Genomic DNA, 12,345 nt, shown 5'->3' with positions numbered 1-12,345 from the left:
GCTTTGAGCGACTCCACAATTCCCTTACCTTAGGAGTGACTCAAACTGTGCTTCCATCAGCAGATACAACTGTCACAGTGAAAAAAATGAACTGCAAATTAAAAGTGGTAAAACTATCTTTTTTAAAACCGTAACTCTGGGTAGGGGACAGAGATTTTAGAGTAATAATGCCTTCTGTATCTACGATAATTCAGGCACGGTGAAAGTACCTTACTAAACTTATTCATGAGGATCATCCATTTAGATTGCATTATTAAATATCTTTTATGGGTAAAAAATTGATGTTGGTTAGCTTGAGTGACAAGTCCAACAGCACATCACTGCTCAGCTGTTACAGGGATTGCTAGCACATATTTTGGTTCAAATCCTATGATTTTTCCTCTATTCTTATACTTACCATGTAAAGTTATTACACTTGCAAGCATTATGTTCATTGCATGAACTAACTCCTTCACGCAAGCCCAGTCAGAGTTTTGTATTGTTCTCTTTTGTTTTCTTTCTCTTTCTAACACACAGAATAGAAAACGTCTATTTTTCTTACCTAACGGCACTGCTGCCCACATCGAGGTCCTGGGCAGTGACGGCACCGATGATGGTCCCCACTGGAGTGTCTTCGTAAACTTCCATGGTGTACAGCGGTTTGCTGAAAACCGGCGGCTCGTCCACATCCAGGACGCTGATCTTCACTGTGGCCGTGTCTTTAAAAGGGCCCGCCGAGTGAAACCGGTGGTCAAGGTGAAGGTTGGAGGCCTCTACTTTAAAAGTATAAGCCTTCTTTGTCTCAAAATCTAATGGCTGTAGCAGGACAAATAGAAAGTGAGGACATACATTCACACAGAAGGTAGCAAGGACGTTGACCACGCTGCAGAGCAATTTGCAAGCTAAGACCAATTGCATGGGTTTCAAAATTTTATTTTCCTTCATCATTAGTGGATAGGAGGAGTACAAGTTAAACATTTTAGAAGAGAATCAATTACTTGTAGAAGTGTCTGAGTAACTTGGAAAGATAATCAGCTGCATACATTAAAATGACATATGCACACATATGTGCTAGGTAAGGTTTACTCCTTTTTAGGAGCATTTAAAACAGCAAGAGATAAAGTGCCTATGAAGAGCAGCATTTTCTGCTCTTATCCAATACTGCCATCCAGTGGAATTAAGCAGTAATTTAAAACAACAAAGTTGCAATCATTGAAGATACTTTTTGGATTCCAGCTGAAAATTTGATGTAACAAAATATGTTTTTTGTTGGACCACTTTTATTCTTATACAATTATATTTTTTTCAGTTAAATACTTTAGAATGTCTAGATCTTTTCACTAAAAAGGACTGTATCCAGATTTAAAACATGCAGTGCAGTTATTATGAAAATAGTTTCAGTCCTCTGTGTCCTCAGAGTTACAAGTATAATTAGTAGACACTGTAAACCATCATCAGGTTATATGAGGAAGAATTAAAGCTTTGAACATATATAATCTGAAAAGAAGGTGAAAAACGTATTCAGACGTAATTTGTCCTTGAGTCACTGATTCTTGATTTTTACCTTACTCTTTTACATTTTTTTACATTTACTCTTTTTCCTAATAGTGGTTTTATGTTCCCAATAACTGAAAATATTATATTGTAGAAATATGATGTTATTACAGTGCTTTATTTAAACGAAAACATTAAGATTAGTGGCTCTGGCTCCCAATCACCTGTGAAAAACTAAAACAACATGAAATTAACAATAACATAGTTAATTAACACAGTGATTTTCCTGGGATCTTTAAAAGTGTCTGTTCTCTACATGAATTCCCTCTAGTATGACTCCAATGACTACCTACTTGCTGAGTCAACACGTCTGTTTTTTTTTTGCCTTGGTACACCCGGGGGATACAAAGTAGGTATATTTCTCTCTTTTAAGGACAAGATTGCTGTTTTACGCATCTTCTATGAAGAAGGGAAAAGAAAAGAAAAAAATTGCTGTGAAATCCTCAATAACTCACAATTCTATCAAGTTTATTACAGCAAACAGTAACACTTCTTGAGCCTGACATTAAATCTCTTTCACAGTAATTTTCACTCAGGGAGATCTATCTTTATTTCCCCTGTCATCATTCCTTTTATTTTGTTTAGTTTGTCCATTTTATTATCCATGTGTTTATTTTCCTTGAACTCAAAGTTTTATTTTACTTTTTTAATATTTGTATTTATTCAGCTCAGACCTGTTTACGTGTAATATTGATTTTCTTCAGTTTTCATTTCCTTCTTGTTTGGAATTTTGGTTTGTCTTAAAGCCAATATAAGGAAAGTTATGCATAATATGCCATGGTTTATATTGTGGCTGTTGGTTAAATGGTAGAAATAATATCCAGAAAAAAAGATGGTCCAATGATGCTCTTGTTTTGATCAGCCCACAGCTTGACTACAGTAGTTTGTTAAAGGAATCAGGCTCAAGGAAGGATGACCCATTGCCAGAATAGGAGAGCAAAATATTCTTCAAACCAAAAATATATAACTGCTACCATTACTGAGAGCGTTCATTCTGGAAAGAAGAAGATCAAGAGAAAAAAGGACAAACCTTTTAAAATATCGAAGGGCTATCACGTTGCATATCAGTTAGGCTTATTACAAAAGTCTCTCAGTGGGGGACTCATAATTTAGATTATTAAATACGGTAGCTGTAAGTCTAAAAAAGGAAGAAATCTCTAACAAATGAAAGCTTTAAAATTAATTTTTAAAAGTATTGTCTGCCTACACAGTGGTAGGTCCTGGGATACATGCTGGGAGGATGGAAAGGGGCAAAGATAAACAAGGCTTGAAGTCTCTTTAGATTTAACCCAGAGAAGAGTGAGAAACATGTCATCTTGTGTAATGGATGAGATGTTTGAAGAATTACTAAGTCTCCCATCATTTGACACATTCAAGAGAAACTGGATGCCATAAGAGATATCTCAGTGCTGCAGAATTGATAAGGCTACACAGGGTAGCTCCAGTTAGAGAACATATAAATATATCCTTTGTGTTTTTGTAAACTCAAAATCTTGATGAATGCTAAATGATATACTTTTTTAAATCATACTTATCCATAATTTCTAGTGTAAGACAGTTTTGGCTTTATCTTGGGTCCTTTTGCCTACACAGCTATTTGAGCTGCCCTGGCTCATGCTTACCTCCTTTTTTGGCCCAGAATTAACTTCTCTTAGGATGTAGGAATTAGTATCAATTGTTCTTTCCCGCTTTACTTCTAGACATTGGAATGCTGCTGACTGTCTGTTGGATCAGGCAGATTCTTTTCTAGGCAAGATGTCAATTTTATTTTTCTTCATTGACGTGCCATTGCTATCTGATGGACTTGACTGCCCCCTTCAAAGTCCATTTCAAGCCCAGAAATGAAGGGAGAATTCTAAAGTCATTTCTACATCTTGTTTTAGGAGACCAGACATAGTCAGTGCCTTTCAAGAACTTCCGGCCTGTCACAGCAGACAAATATTTAGTGGTCAGGGAGATATAGAGTGAGATGAAAGAAACCTTCTGTACATACGGATTTTTTTTTATGAGTGAAAACTTACATCCTGCAGTGATCAAAGAACTGAAGAAAACTGTAGGAGAAATGCCACAGTAATTTCCTAGACGGACTTGCCTCTTCAGAACTCTGGCCTTTAGCAATGCCATTTTATAAAACCAGAAAGCTCAGAAAAAGGAAAAGGAATCAATGCTGATCTCTCTCTAGTTGACTTTATGCAATTTATCTGACAGACTACCCTCCAGTTTTTGTAGAGGCAGGGTGGGGTGGGGCAGTGTTAAGAAATGAAATTCATCCAACTTTGCAATCAACAGAAAGTCCATTATTTGAAATATGTACAGAAAAGCAGAACTTTTTGCTATTGTTAGGAAATGAATCATATTCTATAACGGAATTCCATTATTATGAAGTTGAGCTAATTTATTTTAGCTCTTATGCAATAAATAGAAAACTCTGTGGTACTGCTTGGGGTGCATTCAATTTTATGAACTTTTCTAGAAAAGTAAGAAAATGACTGATTAAGGAGAATTTAGCTGAGTAGCTCCTTCCTTCTAAGGATGTTCCAATAAAGGAAAGTTAGTGAAATCAGAAATTTAAGGAAACAGTTCACCTTATAGGGAGTTTTACAGTAAGAAACCATAAGGTGGGGAGAAGCAGAGAAGATACATTCAATTGTTCTTTAGAATTGTCTTTTTGCTTCTTTGCTTTTAGCCACTTTCTCTGCTTTTACTTGGCTGAGGTCCAGGTCATGAAAAAGCACATAAAATATTAAGGGCCAAGTGATTTTCTCACTTCAAAAAAGGATGAGCAATTTTTGGCATAAAACACAAGGGAATAACTCCCTGGGCTCTTCCAGTTCTCATCATGCTTCCCAATAATGTGGAGTGAAAATGGATAGTGAGAGTTATATTCTGAGACACTTGAAAAGTAGCTTTGGTAGACAGAATTCCGAGGCGTCCCCAAGATTCTCACCCCACAAAACAAGATAATCTCTTGTATAATTTGCTTCCCTCATGTATGTGAGGAGACTTTGAGTTGAATGGGATATCACTCCATGAATTTGTTAAGTTTCGCGGAAAAATAAATAATGCAAATATAACCAAGCTCCGTAAAACTTAACATAGAGTTAATTATAAGGGAGATTTGACTTGAAGGGTTGGATGTAATCCGTGAGCCCCAAAAGGAGGCACTAGAGGTGATGTCCTCCTGGCCTGGAAGAAGTAAATTTGTGATGTAGGAGCCCACCCGACAAGTGCCCGGGGGGGCCTATAGAAAATGAGACTGGACCTCACCAACAGACAGCAAAAAAGTAGGAACCATAGTTATAAAACCACAACCAGTAATCGTGGGGGTAGGGGGAACCTCTAAGCCTCAGATCAGCTGCAGCTCCGGTCTACACCTTGATTTCAGCCTGGGAGACAATGAGCAGAAAGGCCACTTACACCATTCTCTGCCCCACAATAGCTTGTCTGTTCGTTCCTTTTTACTTTCTGTGTTCCTAGGTTGCTTCAATTTTCCTGATGAACTTGTATCATTTTCACCATCACAGTAAAGCCCTCACTCTTAACAAAATGTATCCTTTAGAAATGACTCTACTCTCTTAACCATAGCACAGGGTTTCATGGTCAATGGAAAGGAAAATTGCCCATGAACCCAAACAACTGAAGGCTGTACATTTATCTGAAAATGCTTTTCAAGACAAGCAACTAGAAAACAGATTTATAACAGGCTGAACAAGGATGAAAAGAAAGGAACAAGCTCTTGTGCAGGTTTATTATAGCAGGCTGAACTACAGCGATAAGCCTTTCAGATCAAGGATCCCTTTAAAGGAAAATCAAGTGCACCCAACTTAATTTCTTGATCAATATAATAGTCCTTTTATTTGTTGCCAGCACTTTCCCATTCCATGAGAAACTCTACCACTACTCAAGTCACATATTAAATCATCCATAGTTGATGTCTGTTCTTACTTCTTTAATTGATTTGTTCAAATTAATTTAAAGCCACATAAAACGAATCAAATATTTGATTAGATTTTGATTGTGTCACAGTAGGAATGGAGGCTATTTTGGCTCATGGGTAAAATCAAGTCCATTTTTTCATAGAGAGGGAGAGTCAGAACAAATAATAATAGTACTTTTCAGTTAGAGAGAAGATTTAAGAGAAATATAGGGTCATGGGACAGAAAAAGAGTGAGGGAGACATTACCTAAAATTGATAGGATGTGTATCTCTGAGGGTGTAGAACTGGAACAGAGATGAGAAGAACCAGGTGCGGGGAAATCAGAGGGAAATGAGCCGGGGGAGGGTGGTGGTAAGCAAGGGCAAAATTCCCAAAGCATTTTGTTTTTTCAACAAATATTTCTCAAATATCCTACTGTGTCCTAGATATCATTATGGATGCTAAAACTGGACAAAGCAGATAAAATCCCTCATGGATTTTGCTGTCTTCTGGGATTTGATGGACACCAATAAGTTAAATAAGGAAAATATGTAGCTTCTAAGTGGTAATAAGTGCTTAAGAAAAATCCAAAACTTGGAAGACAGCTGTGTATTGTGTGTGTCGGGGGTGGATGGAGCAAATGTGTGTGTTTATGTGAGAGGGAGTTATGAGAGAGTCTGGTATATTTCACCATTATTAAGGGAGAAGTTCAACTCAGAATTTCACACACACACACACTCACACACACACACACACACACACAAATGGTCAAACAGCTATTTGATGGATGAAAGTCACATTATAGATGAGAATGTCCCTATAATAAAGGACAAAATAGTGATATGTGGCCATGTTTAAAACCTAGATTTTGACAAATTTAAACAGTATTTAGTTTTAAAAAAAAAACCTTAGAAGAACAATGGAATTACCAGACAAAAGTGTCTGGTAAATAAAAATGTTATAATGAAGAAAAAAGCATATTTCATATATTTTATCTTTAAAAATCTGTTACAGAACTGTTTATTACAAATGCATTTAATTTTCTGTGGGCAAGTTATACAGTCCAGTTTTGTGTGTGTGTGTGTGTGTGTGTGTGTGTGCAGGACTGCTAATGTTTGATAACTTTAATGAATTAACTTAAGAATCATGGCATTATTTCTGAGCCCATGTTTTAGTGACAATAATTTTTGGAACAAATTCAGTAACTAAGATAAAACAAAAGAAAAAAGAGAATTGGAAGAACTCCTAGTGCTTTTATTTAAGAGCTTTTGGTGATATTTTCCCTAAAAAAGAGATTTTATCAACTATCATAAATGCCTAAGCAAAATATATGTTTTTATAGGCACATGCAGTATAAATCAGGACCATCTGGGAGCAATTATCTTTTTAGCTTCTAGAATGGCCACTATCACATTTTACTTCTAACATATACTGTTCCTCACAGTAGTTGAAAGTATATGCTTTTCAAACGTATACTGTAATTGACTGTGAGACATAATCTTGAAAAAAATTTATTTTTCTTTAATGAGGTTGACATGTCCCAGTTGTATAATCAGGATAACATTATTTTTCTAAATATTTTTTAAAAAATGTTGAACTTTGCATGGTGTGTGAGGGCTAAGAAAAATAATGCATCCAAAGTTCAAACAACAAAACCAACATGAGATCTTTTTTAAACAAAAATTTTAAACACTCTATACATTTCAAGCATTTCCTTTATCATGGCAACAGAGACATAAATACGACAAAGGGTCTTTAAGGGCTTACATTATAGTAGAAAGAATCAGACGCATTTCAAATATGAGCGTCATAAGTCTCCTAGGTGCCTGGACAGAAATGCTGACATTTGGGGAAGAAAGTAAGGAGGGCTCAACTTTGCCGGAAGGACTCAAGGAAGTCTTTGGTGAGAGCCACGGGTGAGAGTCACGTTACGAAACAGGAAACAATTAATAGAGATGCTCATATAGTGCAGGGCCTTCTATGCAGAAGAAAGAATAGCATAGCATCTTTGGTAGAAATCGCAATGAATTTGGTGTGGTTAGAACGTAGCGCGTTCATGTGTGCGTGTGCGCGCTCGGAGACAGTAATAGAAAATACGCTGTTCGCTCTTTATCCTACTGGTGATGGGAACCAGAGACGGACTGAGCGGGAGAGTAAGATAAACAGATTTAAGGTTTCAAACATTCACTCATGAAGGAAAGGATGAGGTGGATGAACATGAGGTGCGTAGCCACCGCAGTGGTGGAAACGAGTAACCAGGACGGTAAGTCAGAGGAGAAAGAGGGACATCTTAACCCAAGTTCGCGATGAATCAGTGTCCTGGCTTCCCGTCCTATTTGCCAAGGGGAGGTCAGTGGTAATGGAAGTAGCGTAAGAAAAAGCTAGCTTTCTGCCCAAAGGAACTAGGCTGGAGGTGGGGCCTTTTCCAGGTAGGAGAAAACAGAAGCAGGCGCGCTTTTGTTGGGAGAAAAGAAGGAATTCCGCTTTAGACGGTCTGACTTTGAAAAGGCTGCAGCACACACAAGTTGGCATTGTCGACTCGGCACAGAGTCTTCACTGGTTTTGTCACCTTGGAGCCTAACCGAGAGTTGATGAGACTGGGGAAGTTAGGTGAGATGCTTAGAGAAGGTGAAGCCAAATACTTACAAAAACAGAAACATAATATTTACGGAAACAAAGAACACACTTATTTTTCTTTGAAATTTTTCATGTCAGACTAACAAAAATAGGAGTATATTAAACTTAACAAATTGAGGTGTACGTTTGGCTATATATAAAACAAAGTATTCCTAATTTTATTTTTAGCTTTTTCTGAATTATTCAAAAATCAACCACAAGATGGTGTTATGCTACCAAATCACTTGATATGAATTTACTCTGCCATTCAAACGGACGGCAAAAGGCAAGTGAGTTTTAGTGACTAACAGGGCATAAGTAAAATGTCCAGTGGGGCCAGTTCAGAGTTCAGTCTATTTATTAAAAATCCTGGTGAAGAATAAAATATTTTCTCTCATGTATTTAAGGAAAAAGAAAATAATTCTCCTTTACATTCCCTGTGATCACAGTTGCGGTTACTTGAAATGAAATGACATTGCCAAGTAACAGCAAAATAGGATTTTTTTAAATTCTGAAGAAGTTTTACTTATTTTAAAATAAATAGGAAATCACTTTACCGTTCTTTATTTTAGACAGATGCTACCATTACTTACTAGTTCTCAGTAGATATTTTGAAGAAATAGCAGGGAACTGTTTGAGAAATTATGCAAGACATTAAATTAGTCTTTTGCATAATATAAGTATCCATCACACTACTTAACTGCTGACTAAATTTCTTAATCAGTAGTAAGAAAATCACAATCACAGTAACAATTCATATGTATTTTCAGTCCTTGAATGCTTTTAACTAATGTAATTTTACATTTATATTTATATCCAGTAAGTATATACTTATTCTCAGTTATCCAGTAGGAAAAGAAACTACTAAAATGTACTTCATTAAAAATGATATTGCTGAATTTAAAACACCTTATTCTCTCATTTTAAATGTAGCCCATCCCTTAATATTTAGACGTGACATAAGTTTTTAAAGTTTTATTATCCCGGCTTTGTTATTGTTTCTATTGTTATAATACTTAACAACATATAGGACAATGCTTTTTATTCATACTTTGCTCTGTGCAGTAGGACATAAGTATAAAGTAAGAGTAGTTTGTTTCTTTTTTCTTTTTTTTTTCTCAACCAATATCCTGTGCCTTGGAGAGATGTATAAAGTTGTGTAATGTTATTCTGAATTCAAAGTGGCACAGTGAAATGGCATTCTGTCACAGTGCTCATAAACTGAATCCAAATTGAGGTTTAAAAAAAATAAAAATGCCTTTTTTCATTCTTCTCAGCTCATATAAACCCAACCATCATTTTTATCCACTGAGACCCTCCCTCCATAGACAAAGAGGAGAGGGGGAAAATAGTAAAGGGAAAGTAAATAAAGATTTTGGGGATAATGAGAATATGTGCTTCAGAGAATTTTAAGCATTTTAATTTATTTTTAAGTGAACTAAAAAAAGAAAAACTCTAAAAACCAAAGACATCATGATATTTAAAAACCTACATATAAACTGTAGAATGTACATTTTTAGATTTTCTAGATGCATGTAATACACTTAAGAACATAATTTCCATATGAATTTGGTTTTACGTCAAGACTCTTCATTGTAATTCTATGCTGAGATATTGAAAGGAAAAGTTTCCAAAAAGTAATTTTAAGAAAATTATGGAACTGAAATGATCACTGCAGTTGATATTTACATACATATTTATAATCGTACATTGAATTCTTCTGGGACTCTGAAGAAGTTCAAGATAAAGCGTTCTGAGAACTCTCTGAATATACGTATAAATAGTCCTAAAATACGCTCTTCACTCAGAAAAAAAAAAAAAGTAAACTTGAAGGACTGCAGGCCAACAAGTACATGAAAAGATGATGACCATCACTAGGAATTAGGCAAATGTGAATTAAAATCACAATGAGCTACCACCTCATACATGTTAGTCTGGCTGTTATCAAAAAGCCAAAAAAAAAAAAAAAAGAGTTTTTCATGGGCTTTATTCAACTGAATACTTCCTCATTATTTTGTTTTTCAGAAAGCATACTGCTGTATTAAAGTCATGGATCTACATGTACATGTGTTCACAGACACAAGCACATATACACTCAAAACAATACATGCATCAGATATGTATACAGGTAGGTAGATAGGCAGATAGGTAGGTATTTTTAAAATTTGTTATAAAAATGTTCTCCTGAATGTTTTTTCAAGGTTTAATAAATGTATGTAGGTTGCAATTTTCTTTTTCAGCAGAGTAAGAGGTTAGCAAGTAGGGATTACCTCTGGTGATTTCTTATTTAGACACACAAAGCAAATTAGAACACCGAAAAGAAATCTGTCAAAATGCTTGTGTAATCTATCAGAGGATCAGAGTATTACCAGGGAGGAGAGAAAGGGCTCAGCAGTAGGGTGCTCGCTTACATGTATGAGGTCCTGGGTTCAATTCCCAGTGCCTCTATTGAAGGAAAAATAGATAAATGTAGGTACATAAAAAAAAAAAAAAAAGAGAGAGAGAGAGAGAGAAAAACAAGCAAAACTACAACAAAAAATAATGGAATAAAATTTTGACAAATATATTTTTTCTAAGTGTACTTTGAAAATTCAACATAAATGCATAATTTTGCTGAATGGGATCATGAGGTTAAATTCATTTCTAGACAAAGCAGAATTTATGCATAATAGTGGGAATGAAAATGATAAATCATCTATACGAAAGCTATATTTCTATTCAGGATTAGTGTCTTGACCACATGTGTTGTTTCTTTGGTTCAAATTCAGAGTTCCTGAACAAACATGGAAACAGCAGCCTGATTAATGAGACGGAATGCAAAAATACTTCCTGTAGGTTAAAATAATTGCAAGTCTTAAACGTGTATGATTTACTGCAGTTTGGGATGAATAGAGTATGCTTTGTTATGACAAGGAGGGGAAAACAGTGCTATATTAAATGAGATTCACTTTTTTTACCTGCACTCTATTATTGAAAATTCCTATAATTTACCTCTTTGTTACAGAAACAATCTTCATATCCCAAATATAATCTTTCTCACATTGACATACTCCTTCTTCATGACCCTTCCTGATGAAAGGTAAACTACATACACTGAAATAATGACTTATTTCTAATAGTTTGATTTTTATTCTCTTTTTCTGCAATCCTTTTTTTTGACATGAATCAATGTAACAGTACTAGATGACTTCCTATCATTCAGCCTTTTTTTCCCTCTCTCTCATTAATTTTTGTTTACTTACCTTGTCAAGCCCCCTCTAGCCCAACATTATCTGTTCTCGTTTCTTTCATTTCTCCAGTAGCAGAGAACCGCCCCCCCCACCCCATTCCAGAGTTCTAGGTCCAGGCTCACCAACAAGGTGTGAACTAGATATTCATATTCTCAGAAAAGTAATAAGAGGGGCTAGACCAAGCCTGGTGTTCTTAGAGTTTACTTCTAGATCTTAGTTTTAAATTAATCTTGTCATCTAAGCTTAGAACAACAAAAATTAAATTAAACTTAAACTCTGGTAGGAATTGTTTTGAATGATATAAACAAATTAATGGGCTGAACTGTTTCAACATGAAATTTATACCTGTTGAATCACAAAGTAGGGTTTCTGGGAGTGAATACTTCACAATCACCTGGTCTTTTTTAAATTTAAAATATTGCTAATTGAAGGGAAATTAAAATTTCTGTCATTTTCAGGTTTTATTCTTTCTGTTCTTTACTTTCTATTGGATAGTAAATGTCCAAAAAACTGTCTATGTACCTTTTTCAATTTGATGACTCCTTCTTGTGTATCCTCATCCGTGACGATGTCAAAAAAATTCCCCCCATCTCCTGGAACAATATTGTATTCAATTTCTGCATTTTGTCCAAAATCAGGATCCACCGCTCTTATTCTTCCAATCGCTGAACCAATAGGAGAAGACTCAGGAACTTTCAGATGGAAGATGCCTGATGACACATTTATAATTTTTTGTTAACAGTGGAGTTAGTAAGGTTTATTGTAAGATTACCAGGCTTAAAAAAACATAGTCTATAGAAAATAAATTAAATTTAAAACCATAATAGTGCAAAATTGAAAGGCAATTTGCTGTCAAGTAAAGGGTTACAATTAGGAGTAATATTTTCACTTTTCACTTCAGTAGATCCTGTTGTAGAATTTCAGCTGGGCATTATAAACAGTGGAAAGTGTTAAATTAAAATTCCTGTGAAAAAATATTTTACATATTAACACCATCTAAGTGTACCTAGAATCAAATGTGCAGGTGGGACTATCCATGAAATAAACTGG

General features: G+C 35.4%; 1 protein-coding gene across 1 annotated transcript in view; it reads right to left on the bottom strand.

Annotated features, from left to right (window-relative positions):
* CDH12 (cadherin 12) overlaps positions 1 to 12,345 on the bottom strand; it is a 345,191-nt gene that overhangs the window by 46,432 nt on the left and 286,414 nt on the right. Inside the window, exons 6-7 of the mRNA XM_031676881.2 lie at positions 11,818 to 12,005; positions 542 to 795 (exon numbers count right to left, since the gene is read on the bottom strand). Coding sequence (XP_031532741.1) covers positions 542 to 795; positions 11,818 to 12,005 — 442 coding nt within the window. The remainder of the gene's footprint in view (positions 1 to 541; positions 796 to 11,817; positions 12,006 to 12,345) is intronic.

This window comes from Vicugna pacos, chromosome 3 (assembly GCF_048564905.1).
Source record: "Vicugna pacos chromosome 3, VicPac4, whole genome shotgun sequence".
Classification (NCBI taxonomy): Eukaryota; Metazoa; Chordata; class Mammalia; order Artiodactyla; family Camelidae; genus Vicugna; species Vicugna pacos.
This window is presented reverse-complemented; position numbering and strand designations above follow the sequence as displayed.